Genomic DNA, 12,213 nt, shown 5'->3' on the forward strand with positions numbered 1-12,213 from the left:
TTACAGCATTGTACTTTTATATTTTCTAGCTGCCTTGCCAGATTTTCTTACTGTACACTATCAAGTAATTCTGCCAAGTGAGACAGCCAAGTTAGTACATGCTGCTGCTTCATTAGGGACGAAGGGTGAGTTGGGAGATTCAAGAGGCCCAGATCAAAGCTGAGGGAAGGAGCAAAAGGCCTTTTGCTGATGGAACTGGAAATGAAGCACTAGGAGACCCTGAAGGGAAGCATGTCCCCTGTAAGGAGGGAAGGGGAATCTCTCTCCTCAGTAAGTGTTAGTGGGACCAGAAGATGTGTAGGGATGAGGCCAGGGATTTGAGGTCTGACCTGGCCATTGTGTCAATTTGGAATATGGGAGCCTTTCCACTGTCACTGGTCAGCCTTTAGAGCCTCCACCCATTTTACCCACTTGGAGCCACGCCTCCTCTGTGCTTTCTCCTGCTCTACAAGAGGTGAGATGAAGGTGTCTAGCATTTGACCAGTTCTGCTCTGGAAGGGCTGCAGGGCTACCTGGTGCCTATGACCCAGGACCAGCCTAGGGGAAGGGGGATGACTGGCAAGCTCCTTGGGCTGCAGAGGGTCTGTCAGGGATTAGTTCTCCCCTTCCCAGAGCCCTGTTTCACCAAGTCCCTCCTGTACTACTGCTTTCTGAGAAGAGAACCAGAAGACTCAAGCACAACCAGCAGCAAGGTCTTAGCTACTGAGAGAATGTATTAGTGGAAGATTTATGGGGCTGATTTACTAATCCTTGGCAGATTAACCTCTGTCAGGCCAGGATAACTACTTAGGCCATCAGGGAAGTGAGGCTCACAGGAGGATAGTATCCTGCCAAGGTGGGAGGGAGGAGAGGACCTAGAGGTTATATCTTATACACACTCTTCCCCATATCCCCAAGAATAAGTTCAATACCTGAAAAAAAGGCACATGTCACAGTGACTGCAATAAATTAAGGTTCAAGGTGCTGAACTTCCTATTAACAGTTTCATTACAGGAAGTTTATGTATTGAAGGAAAGTATCCAATGCCTGAATCCTGCCTGTTTGAGAACCAGGTTAGTGAAAAGGAAGAGTCCCACCTTCTCCTTCCTCATGACCTGTCTTCAGAGGTGCAAACCAGGGTCTGAATGGGAAATTAGCTTTATTTATCTCAGTCTTGGCTCAGGGGAATAAGATCCTTTGGGGAAAGAGAAGAGGTAAAGTTGGTTGCTAGGAGGCTATAGGTTAGGAGCAGGGAGGAGGTTACTTTAAAGGGTAGGAAATGACTGGCAGTCTGCCCTTACATCATTCCTAGATGTCGTGGGTATGTGTCTGGAGCACCTTGGGTGATTGTTTAGGAAGGTCATTGCCCCACTGGCAAAGTCCATTAGAGACATGGTATCACAAGGATGAGTGGCACCCTTGGTTTTCAGCAAGTCAGCATTCTAGGGTTCCCATTTCCTCCATCTTCAACCCCTGCCTCTAGGAACCAACCTCCAAAGACATGCTTTTTCCTGGGTCAGTTTCCTCAGTATCCCTTCAGGGAAGGAAGGAAGGAAAAGGGGGAGAGAAAGCAGAGATTCCTGGGGAGTCTATGCCAGCAGTTAGGGAATCAGAAGCACAGGAGGGCCTCTGCAGAAGGAAGATGTGGCTATGGCAGAGAGCTGGCAGCAGAAAATTGAGGGGGAGGGGGTGGGGATAGGGGGAGGGGGGAAGACGGGTGAAAGAAAAAAGCCGTGTTTTCCCTGGGCCCTGCCTATCTCGGAAGGGCTCTTCCAGTTCCTAAGCTCTCCACAGGCTAGGCCAGGCATTAGGGCAGCTGGGACCGGGAGGACGAACGCCTATTCTCTTCCTACTCCAAGGAAGATCAATAGCTCAGAATCTCAGAACAGAGGTTTCTCAGACCTAAGTGGTGAGCAGACGATGCAGACAGCGCGTGGAGAGAGCAGAGGAATTGTGGAAACAGGTTGGGAAGTGGCAAGCACAGGAGAGATTGCAGCGTCTCTCTCCCTCTCGGGATCCCTGGCCTTGGTAGTGTGGGGTCCCTATTCCCTAGATTCCTCTACTGCTGGGGTCTCTAAAAGAAGCCAAGGACAAATTGGGAAAGGAGAGTGGGGAAGGGGACCCTTAGGGTTTTCTCCCGGGTTTGTGCGCCGCGCCCCCCCGCGGCCGGTCCGCGCGACTGCAGAAGTACTTGGTGACCCGGCGGCGGCACTGCTCGCAGCGGACCGCGCAGCACCAGTGGAACTTGCAGTTGCAGCTGGACACGGTCTCGGCGCGGCGCTCCTCCACCGCTAGCCCACAGTCCCCGCAGAGCCGACGGCAGCTTCGGCGCTCCCAGCGGCCCAGGGCCCGGCCGCGCCGCAGGCACTCTCTGCCTTCGGTGCCCAGCAGTCCTAGCGTTTTGTTCTCCAGGCAGTAGTCTGGGGAGTCCTCCAGGTGCACCAGCTCCCTCGTGGAGATGGAGCGAAAGGTGTCTGCGATGGCGCCGCGGCCCGCCGCGCTGTTGCCAGCACCCTGCAGCAGGTCCACCTTGAGAGCTGCGTGGTACTTCTCTTTCAGGTGCGCGCCCACCTCTCGGAACTCAGGCAGCTGCAGCCAGCAGGTCTGCGTGGTGCAGCTGCCAGACACGCCGTGGCACTTACACGTGCGTTTCATGGTGCCCTTCACCGCCTGGGAAGAGAGCTAGGAGTGAGCGGGCCAGGGATTAAGCGCCTGGGGAGTGTCACCCTCTGGCGGATTGCGAGGATTCTAGCTAGTCTACGTGCCAGCCACCTCGATGCCGCATTTTCCCAATCTGATGGATGAATTGAAGAGCCGTCCGCACCTAGGGCTGGTAGTGGATGGAGCCAGCTGCCTGACCCCCGGAGCTGCAGGACTCACCTTGCGGCCAGCCTCGTTGTTGTGCAGGTTCATGGCTGCCCGAGCATCCTGTCCTGTCTCCAGGGCATCGACGAACTGCTTGGATATTGCCTCTCCGAAGCCCACGTTGTCGCTGCAGCCTCCCCACAGCCAGCCTTGGCCCCCTGGAAAAAAGGCAGTGGGAAGAAAGGACGGCCTGGAGCCTCCTGGGCTGCTGGTTCTAAGTGGGTTTGGGGGATCTGAGGTGGGGAAGGGTTCAGGTGGGGCGAGTGCCCTGTCTCCAAATTAGTTTCACCCTAGATTTGTTTTTGCCACCTTTGTGCTCCTACTTCCAGCTTCAGCCAATCCCGTGTCCCAGGACGTAAGTATCTGCCAAGTGAGGCAGGTGCCTGCTCACCCCGTTACTATGTTCCTGGCCTTTGGGCAGAGTATGCAGACCTCCGCCAGCAACTGGCGTCTGGAAGGGACATGATGGTGCAAAAAAGGTGAGGAAAGCACAGCATCGAGGGGGAGAGAGAAGGGCAATTGAGATAATACGGAACAGCAGTTGGCAGTTGAGCTGCAGGGCAGAGTGTTGGAAAGGATAGTGGAGGTAAACAGTGGAAAGGAGACAGGGATAAGCAGCATGGAAGGGCATTCCCCCTATGTTTGAGACAGTAATAGGAATGATTCTGAAGGCAGGGTTCTTCCTTTATCATTACTGTGTTTAAATTAAGGAAACCACCCAGTCAGAGAAGGGTCCCCAGCTACGTTTAGCCTGGTTTGTCACTGTAGGGTTTGGGCTCAAACTGGTTCGCCCTGATTTTCCCAGATTTAGAAGAATACAACTCTTGTTCACCCCACCAAGTACCCACCAAGCTTTTCACTACTTAAGTGAACTTCATTGGGCTGCCCTACCCACCCTCAAGATCACTACTCACCCAGTTGCCCATTGCGGGAGTCATCACAGCCACAGTTGTCAAAATCCCCAAGGCTGCAGTTTCTAGTCAGAGTGTACATAACCCCGGCAGAACTGATAGCATGTACAAATGCTGTCTCCCGATTAGCTGACAGGAACCAAAAATTGAGTGAGTTAGAGGGAGGAGTTACAACCCAAAGACATAACTTTAATACCATCGTTATACCTGCCTCTCCCTGTTCCGTTCTATTTCCCCACCTTTATAATGTACCTTACTCTCTTCCAGGGTCTGCTCTAGCCCTGGTCTCAGCCCTGCTCTTCTTCCTTCCCATCTTTTCAGGACACACATTTTATGACTGAGTGGCTAGATTATTTGATATGGGTGAGATTTAGGTGGGAAAGAGCCCAAGAAAGAAATGGGGGAGAATCTGAATGTCAGGTTGTAAAGAACCCATGCCCACTTCCTCCTGGAACATTGAAGTCTGAGAGGCAGGTGCTAGTCCTGGAAAGAACCACTGATTGGCAGCTCTTTCACTTCCTTGCATGGCCGCTTTTTATCTTCTCCATGGGAATCCGGGCTCCAAGTCAGTTCCCACTTGCCCTGTACCTCTCTGCTAAGCCTGCTGAAGGAAGAGGCTAAGAGGCATGAAGATTTACGACCCCTACCTACCTTATTTATATTTTGAGGAAGCCTTTAGCCAGCCGGGAGACTGAGCGTGGTATAGGATTGGGGATGAGGCAAGGTCCATTTGTTGAGCAGTGAGGGTGTTGGGGAAGAAGGAAAAAAGCTCTATAGGTAGGAAAGAGGAGCTGGAGAAGGAACAGAGAAGATGCTGGAGAGGGAGATGACCTGAGAGCAGAGACCAGCTGAGGAACAAGGGTGTAGAGGAGGCAGGGGGCCATCCCTGGAGAGTGGGGCTCTAACCTGTGGCCAGGGGGTCCAGGGAGCTGTGGCCGAGGCTTTCCTTACCACTGCGAAGGCCGCCATGGCTGGACAGCTGCAGGGCTCTCTCAGGGCAGTTCCAGCGGTCCCAGGCAAACTGGTATTTGCATTCTTCAATACCACTCTGGGCACCAGCTGCCACGCTGCTGGAGTAGATCAAGTAAGCCTGCAGGGACACAGGGGTCAAACTTCAGACTCACAGCAACTGAACTTGGGAGGCATTTGCCCTAAAGTGGCCAAGCACCTCTTTTCCTGTGCACTCCCATCCCTCCAAAATCATGACAGAGTAAGCACTTCAAATATGCTTTTAACATCACAAATAACATCACAAATAAACTTAGGTAGAAACCTAAGCCTCAGAGAGGTGATGTAAAACAGTGTGCCCAAGGTCCCACCACTAGCAAATGTCTGAAGTAGGAATGAAAATCAGTTTCATTAGACTCTAGACCTCACTGCCTCTATTCATTATACTATTCTGTCACTCCAAAATGAGCCTCAATTACATAATTCATGAATTTTCAGCCATTTTCATCCTACTACTAGCTTAGAAGAGAACATTTTGTAAGCTGGAAATGTCCTTAGAGATCATGTAGTACAATGCCAGCACTTGAAAGATGGAAGACAGCCTCCCACCCTGCGCTGAGGAGGATGGGTGACTGTAGCCTGACACTGAGAAAGAAAACTTCTCTGGCTCTGGAAATTCTGGCCATAAATTCAGAGTCAGTATTCCTGAGTTCTTGTCCTGGCTCTGACACTAGTTTGCTGTGCGGTTTGGGGTGTGTCCGTAACCATTTCTGTGCTACAGTTTTTCTGCCTATAATATATACAGCATAATAAAAGATATAATAAAAGATATTGATATGTGTAGTCTTCAGTCAAGAAGCTGAGTGAAATCCAAATAAATCGAAGGAATTTTTTTTCTTACCTTTGGACCAGTCATCAGGAAATTGTTCACTGACCTGGAAGAGAGAAAAACCACAGAACATAATAGAGATACACCAATTCATTGCTGCTGCCAAGAGTTGTGAGAATTACTTCAGCAAATATGCAGGCACACCTCAGAGATATTACTGGTTTGGTTTCAGACCACTGCAGTAAAGGGAATATCACAATGAAGCCAGTCACGTGAATGTTTTGGTTTCCCAGTGCATATAAAAGTTATGTTTACACTATACTGTAGTCTGTTAAGTATGCAATAGCATCATGTCTAAAAAAATAAAATGTAAGTGCCTTAATTAAAAAATACTTTATTATTAAAAGTGTTAATCGTCACCTGAGCCTTCAGCGAGTCGTAATCTCTTTGCTGACAGAGGGTTTTGCATCGATGTTATGCTGCTGACTGACCAGGGAGGTGGTTGCTGAAGGTTGGGGTGGCTGTGGCGATTTCTTAAACTAAGAGTAAATTTTGCTGAATTGATTGGCTCTTCCTTTCATGAATGATTCCTCTGTAGTAGGCAGTGCTGTTTGATAGCATTTTGCCCACAGTAGAACTTCTTTCAAAACTGGAGCCGATCCTCTCAAACAGTGCCACTGCTTTATCAACTAATTTATGTAATAGTCTAAGTCCTTTGTTGTCATATCAACAATACTTACAGCCTCTTTACTATGGGTAGATTTCATCTCAAGAAACCACTTTCTTTGCTCATCCATTAGAAGCAACTTCTCATCCATTCAAGTTTTATCATGAGATTGCAGCAATTCAGTCACATCTTCAGCCTCCACTTCTAATGCTAGTTCTCTTGCTCTTTCCACCACATCTGCAGTTACTTCCTCCGCTGAAGTCTTGAACTCTACAAAGTCAGCCATGAAGATTGGAATCAAGTTCTTCCAAACCACTGTTAATGTTGATCTTTTGACCTCTTCCCATGAATCATGAATGTTCTTAATAATCTAGAATGGTAAGTCCTTTTCGGAAGGTTCTCAATTAACTTTGCACAGATCCATCAGAGGAATCTATCTATGGCAACTATAGCCTTATAAGATGTATTTCTTAAATAATAAGACTTGAAAGTGAAAATTACTCCTTGATTTATGGGCTGCAGAATGGATGTTGTGTTAGCAGACATGAAAACAACATTAATCTCACTGAACATCTCCATCAGAGCTCTCAGGTAACCAGGTGCATTGTCAATGAGCAGTCATATTTTGAAAGGAATCTTTTTTTTTCCCTGAGCAGTAGGTCTCAACAGTGGGCTTAAAATATTCAGTAAACCACGTTGTAAACAGATGTGCTGTCATACGGGCTTTGTTATTCCATTTATAGAGCACAGGCAGAGGAGATTTAGCATAATTCTTAAGGGCCCTAGGATTTTCAAAATGGTAAATGAACATTTGCTCCAATCTAAAGTCACTAGCTGACTTAGTCCCTAAAAGAGAGTCAGCCTGTCCTTTGAAGCTTTGAAGCCAGGCATTGACTTCTCCTCTCTAGGTATGAAAGTCTAAGATGGCATCTTCTTCCAGTAGAAGGCCGTTTCATGTACATTGAAAATCTGTTGTTTAGTTTTGCCTCCTTCATTAATTATCTTGGCTAGATCTGGAATCTGGATAACTTGCTGCAGCTTTTATATCAGCATTTGCTGTTTCCCCTTGCATTTTTATGTTATGGAGATGGCTTCTTTCCTTAAGCCTCATGAACCAACCTCTGCTAGCTTCAAACTTTTCTGCAGCTTTCTCACCTCTCTCAGGCTTCATAGAATTACAGAGAGTTAGGGCCTTGCTCTGGGTTAGGCTTTGGCTTAAGGGAACGTTGTGGTTGGTTTGATTTTCTATCCAGACTACTAAAACTTTCTCCTTATCAGCAATAAGACTGTTTCACTTATCATTCTTGTGTTCGCTGGAGTAGCACTTTAAATTTCCTTCAAGAACTTTTCCTTTGCATTCACAATGCAGCTAACTGTTTGGGGAAGAGGGCTAGCTTCCGGCCTGTCTTGGCTTTTGACATGCTTTCCTCACTAAGCTTAATAATTTCTTGCTTTTGATTGAAAGTAAGTGACTCTTGTTTTCATTTGAACACTTAGAGATCATGGTGGAGTTATTAATTGGCCTAATTCCAATATTGTTGTGTCTCAGAGAATAGGGAGGCCCAAGGAGAGGGAGAGAGATGGGAATGGCTGGTGGGTGGAGCAGTCAGAACCCACACATTTATTAAGTTTGCCATCTTATATGGGCATCGTTTGTGGTGCCCCCAAATAATTACAATAGTAACATCAATTTTTATTTTTTTGGCCACGCTGCACAGCTTGCAGGATCTTAGGTCCCCGACCAGGGATTGAACCCAGGCCCATGGCATTGAAAGCAATGAGTCCTAGTCACTGGACCGCTAGAGAATTCCCACATCAAAGATCACCATGACAAATATAAAAGTAATGAAAAAGTTTGAAATATTGCAAGAATTACCAAAATGTGACACAGAAACACTAAGTGAGCAACTGCAGTTGGAAAAACGGCACCAATAGATTTGCTCAATCCAGGGTTGTCATAAACCTTCAATTTGTAAAAAATACAAGATCTGTGAAGCACAATAAAGCAAGTCTGTAATTGAGAGGAAGAAAGGGAAAATGGTTTTTCCAAGGAAAAATTTTGCATGAGGAATCTACTTAATTTAGTTTAAAAAAAAAAAAAAGAACATGTACAAAAGGAGCTAGTATTATGCTTTGCTTGGATTTTTAAAATTTCAAATACCAAAAATGTTGGGAGTAATGTTTGATCGTTATTTTGCCAGAGTGGGAAGAAAGCTAGCATTAACTTGCTACTGTCTACCAGACACTCTGCTCTCAGTATTTTACATGTTGATGTTGTTAAATCCTTACTATCTTGGGCATTGTTATCCCTAGTTTTCAAATAGGGAATCTGAGACTGAAAAAAGTTAAATATATTGTTCAAGCTCACCCAGTTAATTAGTGATTGAAGCAAGATCTGAATCCAGGTCCATCTGACTCCACAGGACTCTGAGAAGGATAGTTCTCTAATCAGAAAGAGGTAAACAGTGGAATAACTTTCTAGGGATTGAGTCATAATTAAATTCGAAGAATAAATAATCTGACTCTGGAAAATAGTTTGGCTGTTCCTTTGAAAACTAAAAATGGACTTGCCACACTACTTAGCAGTTCCACTGTTGGGCATTTATCCCAGAGAAATGAAGACTTATTTTTACTCAGGAACTTGTATTCAGATGCTCATAGCAACTTTATTCAGAATAACCAAAAATTGGAAACTACCCAGATGTCCTTCAAAGGGTGACTGGTTAAAAAAACTGTGGTACATCCATACCATGGAGTGCTACTCAGCAACAAAAAGGTATGAACTGTTGATACACACAAACACTTGGATGAACCTCAAGGAAATTAAACTGAATGATCAAAGCCAATCTCAAAAGGATACATACTGCATGATTTCATTTATGTAGCAGTGGTTAAATATGTAATTATGGAGCTAAAGACTAGATTAATGGTTACCAGGGGTTAGGGATAGGGGATGGATACCACTATAAAGTGATAACACCAGACAGTCTTGCGGTTATGATTGTGGTATGGTTTTGCAAAGCTATACATGTGGCAAAATTGCATCGAGCTATACACATACATACATATATACATACACACACACAAATAAGTGTATGTGAAACTGGTTGAAGTCTGAATAAGCTTCATGGATATTGTACTATAGCTGTAAGATGCTAACACTGGGGGAGGCTGGGGAAAGGGTGTGTGGGACTTCCCTGCGTGTTTCTTTGCAACCTTCTGCAAATCTATAATTATACAAAAATTAAAAATATACATACAGGGGCTTCCCTGGTGGCGCAGCGGTTGGGAGTCTGCCTGCCGATGCAGGGGACATGGGTTCGTGCCCCGGTCTGGGAGGGTCCCACATGCCGCAGAGCGGCTAGGCCCGTGAGCCATGGCCGCTGAGCCTGTGCGTCCGGAGTCTGTGCTACGCAACGGGAGAGGCCACAACAGTGAGAGGCCCGCGTACCGAAAAAAAAAAAAAAAAATATATATATATATATATATATATATATATATACACATACATATATACATAATCTAGAGTGCCGGAGATTTGGCAAATGGACTTCAGTATAGGCATTTGAAAATTAATCCAAATATATTACCTATTATCTTTCTTTTTCCATTATAATGGGAGAAAGTAACATGGGAATCGTTATGTATTATTCCATGAAAGTTGGTGTAACCTGCATTTCCAAAGGCCAGTAAGATGCTGGCCATCACAGAAAGTGGGTTGGAAATGAAAAAGGCTAAGAAAGTTCAGTTTCTCATCAGAGGCCAAAATAGCTTGACTGGCATCATACAGAACACACACAACACCTAAAATACGGGTAGTTTTTGACAAACAGTATCAATAAACTGAGATGCTGCCATATGAGAGAAGATGGAAAAGGTTCAGAAAGAAATGTAACAGACTTTTAGAAAATCATAAAAGACTACAGAGTCTAGCAAAACCAAGGCCTACTTTTTGATGCTTGGCAAGCAAAATTAAAGAAGCAGTAAATAAAAAGAAGCAGTACTCTCTTGGGGACAGTAGTACCAGCAAAGCATAAAAATAAATTCAAAATGATGTGAATGAACTCATAATTGCCAAAGCCATTATGGGTTTGGAGATAAATTTCTGATCCGTAAAGACTAGTGTCAGACAAGTCAGCCAGTTCCTGTGCCTCAGATAAAGAAGCCTGAGCTTGCTGTGTCTCAGAACAGCAATCTTTATGTGAGGGATAACTTTTGAAGACTTTCATACGTTACCAGGCCAGACAGAGGCTAGTTCCCATTCCACAAGACAGACAGACAGTATAAGGAAAGAAAACAAAGCAACAAAATGAAGACTGGGTGGCAGCCAAAGGAGAAAGCTTAACGGTGAGCCTGGGTCAAGAGACTTCCTTTGAGAGGACACTGAGTTGAAGTCACAGAGAGTGATGAGCAGAGATGCTAGAAGATTCTTCTTTCCTCGAAGATCCTACAGTATGTAGAGATTTGTATGATATGCTGGTATAGCCTAGTTGATTAATCAATGAGATGTAATTGAGCACTTGCCACATGACACAACTGTAGGCCTTATTTGGACAATATTCCCGTAAGTTGACTTGGGTTGTTAACCCCCGAGGTATTTGCAGATATATTTGAACCACATGGCAGGGGTTACTTGTATCCAGTATGAAGAAAAGACTCCAGTATGTCCTTGCACTCCGCACCAAAGGAGGAGGGTCTTGTTCTTGATTAATGAGATGATGGCAAGGTGTCCTTTTGAGGAGTAAAATAGAATATGGATTACAGAAAGCATAGTGAATGTGTAATGTGAGGAGAGCAAAAGAGGAAAGAATTTAAGCGTTTGTATGGGTGCCACCTAGGGACAGTAATATGATTAAAGGAAAGATGCTAACAAACAGTGGAAGATAGAGACAGCTCTACAGAACATGGTCCAAGCAGCATACTACTAGACGAAGGTGCAAGCTTCCCATTCCCTATACGTACAATTGCTGATGACACTACACAGGTTGGGTGTCAGTCAAAGGGTTTATGTCTTTCTGGACCCTCCCAACTCTTAGACCTTTTGTTAAACTCCAGACTTGCATATCCAACTATATTCCTTTTTTTTAAAGAACTAGGGTTTGAGTCCTAATTTTTTTTTTTGGCCATGCTGCACCGCACGGCTTGCAGGATCTCAGTTCCCTGAGCAGGGACTGAACCAGGGTCCCCTGCAGTGGAAGCACTGAGTCCTAACCACTGGACCACCAGGGAATTCCCCCAACTGTATTCTTGACATCTCCACTTCAATCTTTAATAGGCAGCTCAAACTTAACACGTCCAAAACTGAACTCTTGATCTTCGCTGCCACCATTTCAAACCTGCTCCTCCCATTGTCTTCCCTATCTAAGGAATGGACAGTTCTTTCTTCCATTGGCCGGACAAAAATCTTGGAGTCATCTTTGACCTTTCTTTCTCTCACATCCTGTATTCAGTCTGTCATCAACTCCTGCCAGCTCCAGCTCAAATTATATCCAGACTCTAACAGGTTCCCAATACCTTCACTGCTGTCACCCTGGTCCAAGCTGTCATTATCTCATGCCTAGATTATCATTAAGGCCTGCAAACTGATCCCCTTGCTTCCACCCTTATTCTCCCATAATCTGTGCTCAAAAATGATTGGTCCCTTTAAAAAGTGATCCACTTAAACTATAAATCAAATTTTGCCACTGTCTGCTCAAAATCCTCTAGTGGTTTTTTATCTCACATAGAGTGATAGCCAAATTCTTATTGTGGTTTATAAGATCCTATACAATCTGACACCCAGTTAGGCCTCTGGCCTAATCTCCTACTACTCTCCCCTCACTTAGTCTGCTCCAGCCACACTGGTCCCCTTGTTGTTCCTCCAACACACCAGGCACTCTCCAGCCTCTGGGCCATTACACTTGCTGTCTTTTCTGCCTGGAATGCTTTTTACTCAGATAGCCACACAGCTTGTTTCTTCACCTGCACTGGCCTTTTAATCAAATGTGTCATTCTCCCTGAGGTTTTCCTGGATC

At 45.4% G+C, this 12,213-nt stretch overlaps 1 protein-coding gene across 1 annotated transcript; it reads right to left on the minus strand.

The window, feature by feature from the left end:
* Nucleotides 1-2,012: 2,012 nt before the first annotated feature.
* On the minus strand, nucleotides 2,013-6,485 carry WNT8B (Wnt family member 8B). The gene is made up of 6 exons (XM_060286004.1): nucleotides 6,373-6,485; nucleotides 5,605-5,638; nucleotides 4,707-4,845; nucleotides 3,759-3,884; nucleotides 2,860-3,002; nucleotides 2,013-2,649 (listed from the first exon to the last, which is right to left on the minus strand). The coding sequence occupies exons 1-6, from the start codon at nucleotides 6,483-6,485 to the stop codon at nucleotides 2,104-2,106; spliced, it is 1,101 nt and encodes a 366-aa protein (XP_060141987.1). The 3' UTR covers nucleotides 2,013-2,103.
* Nucleotides 6,486-12,213: the final 5,728 nt, after the last annotated feature.

The sequence above is a fragment of the Globicephala melas genome, chromosome 16, assembly GCF_963455315.2.
Source record: "Globicephala melas chromosome 16, mGloMel1.2, whole genome shotgun sequence".
Taxonomy (NCBI): Eukaryota; Metazoa; Chordata; class Mammalia; order Artiodactyla; family Delphinidae; genus Globicephala; species Globicephala melas.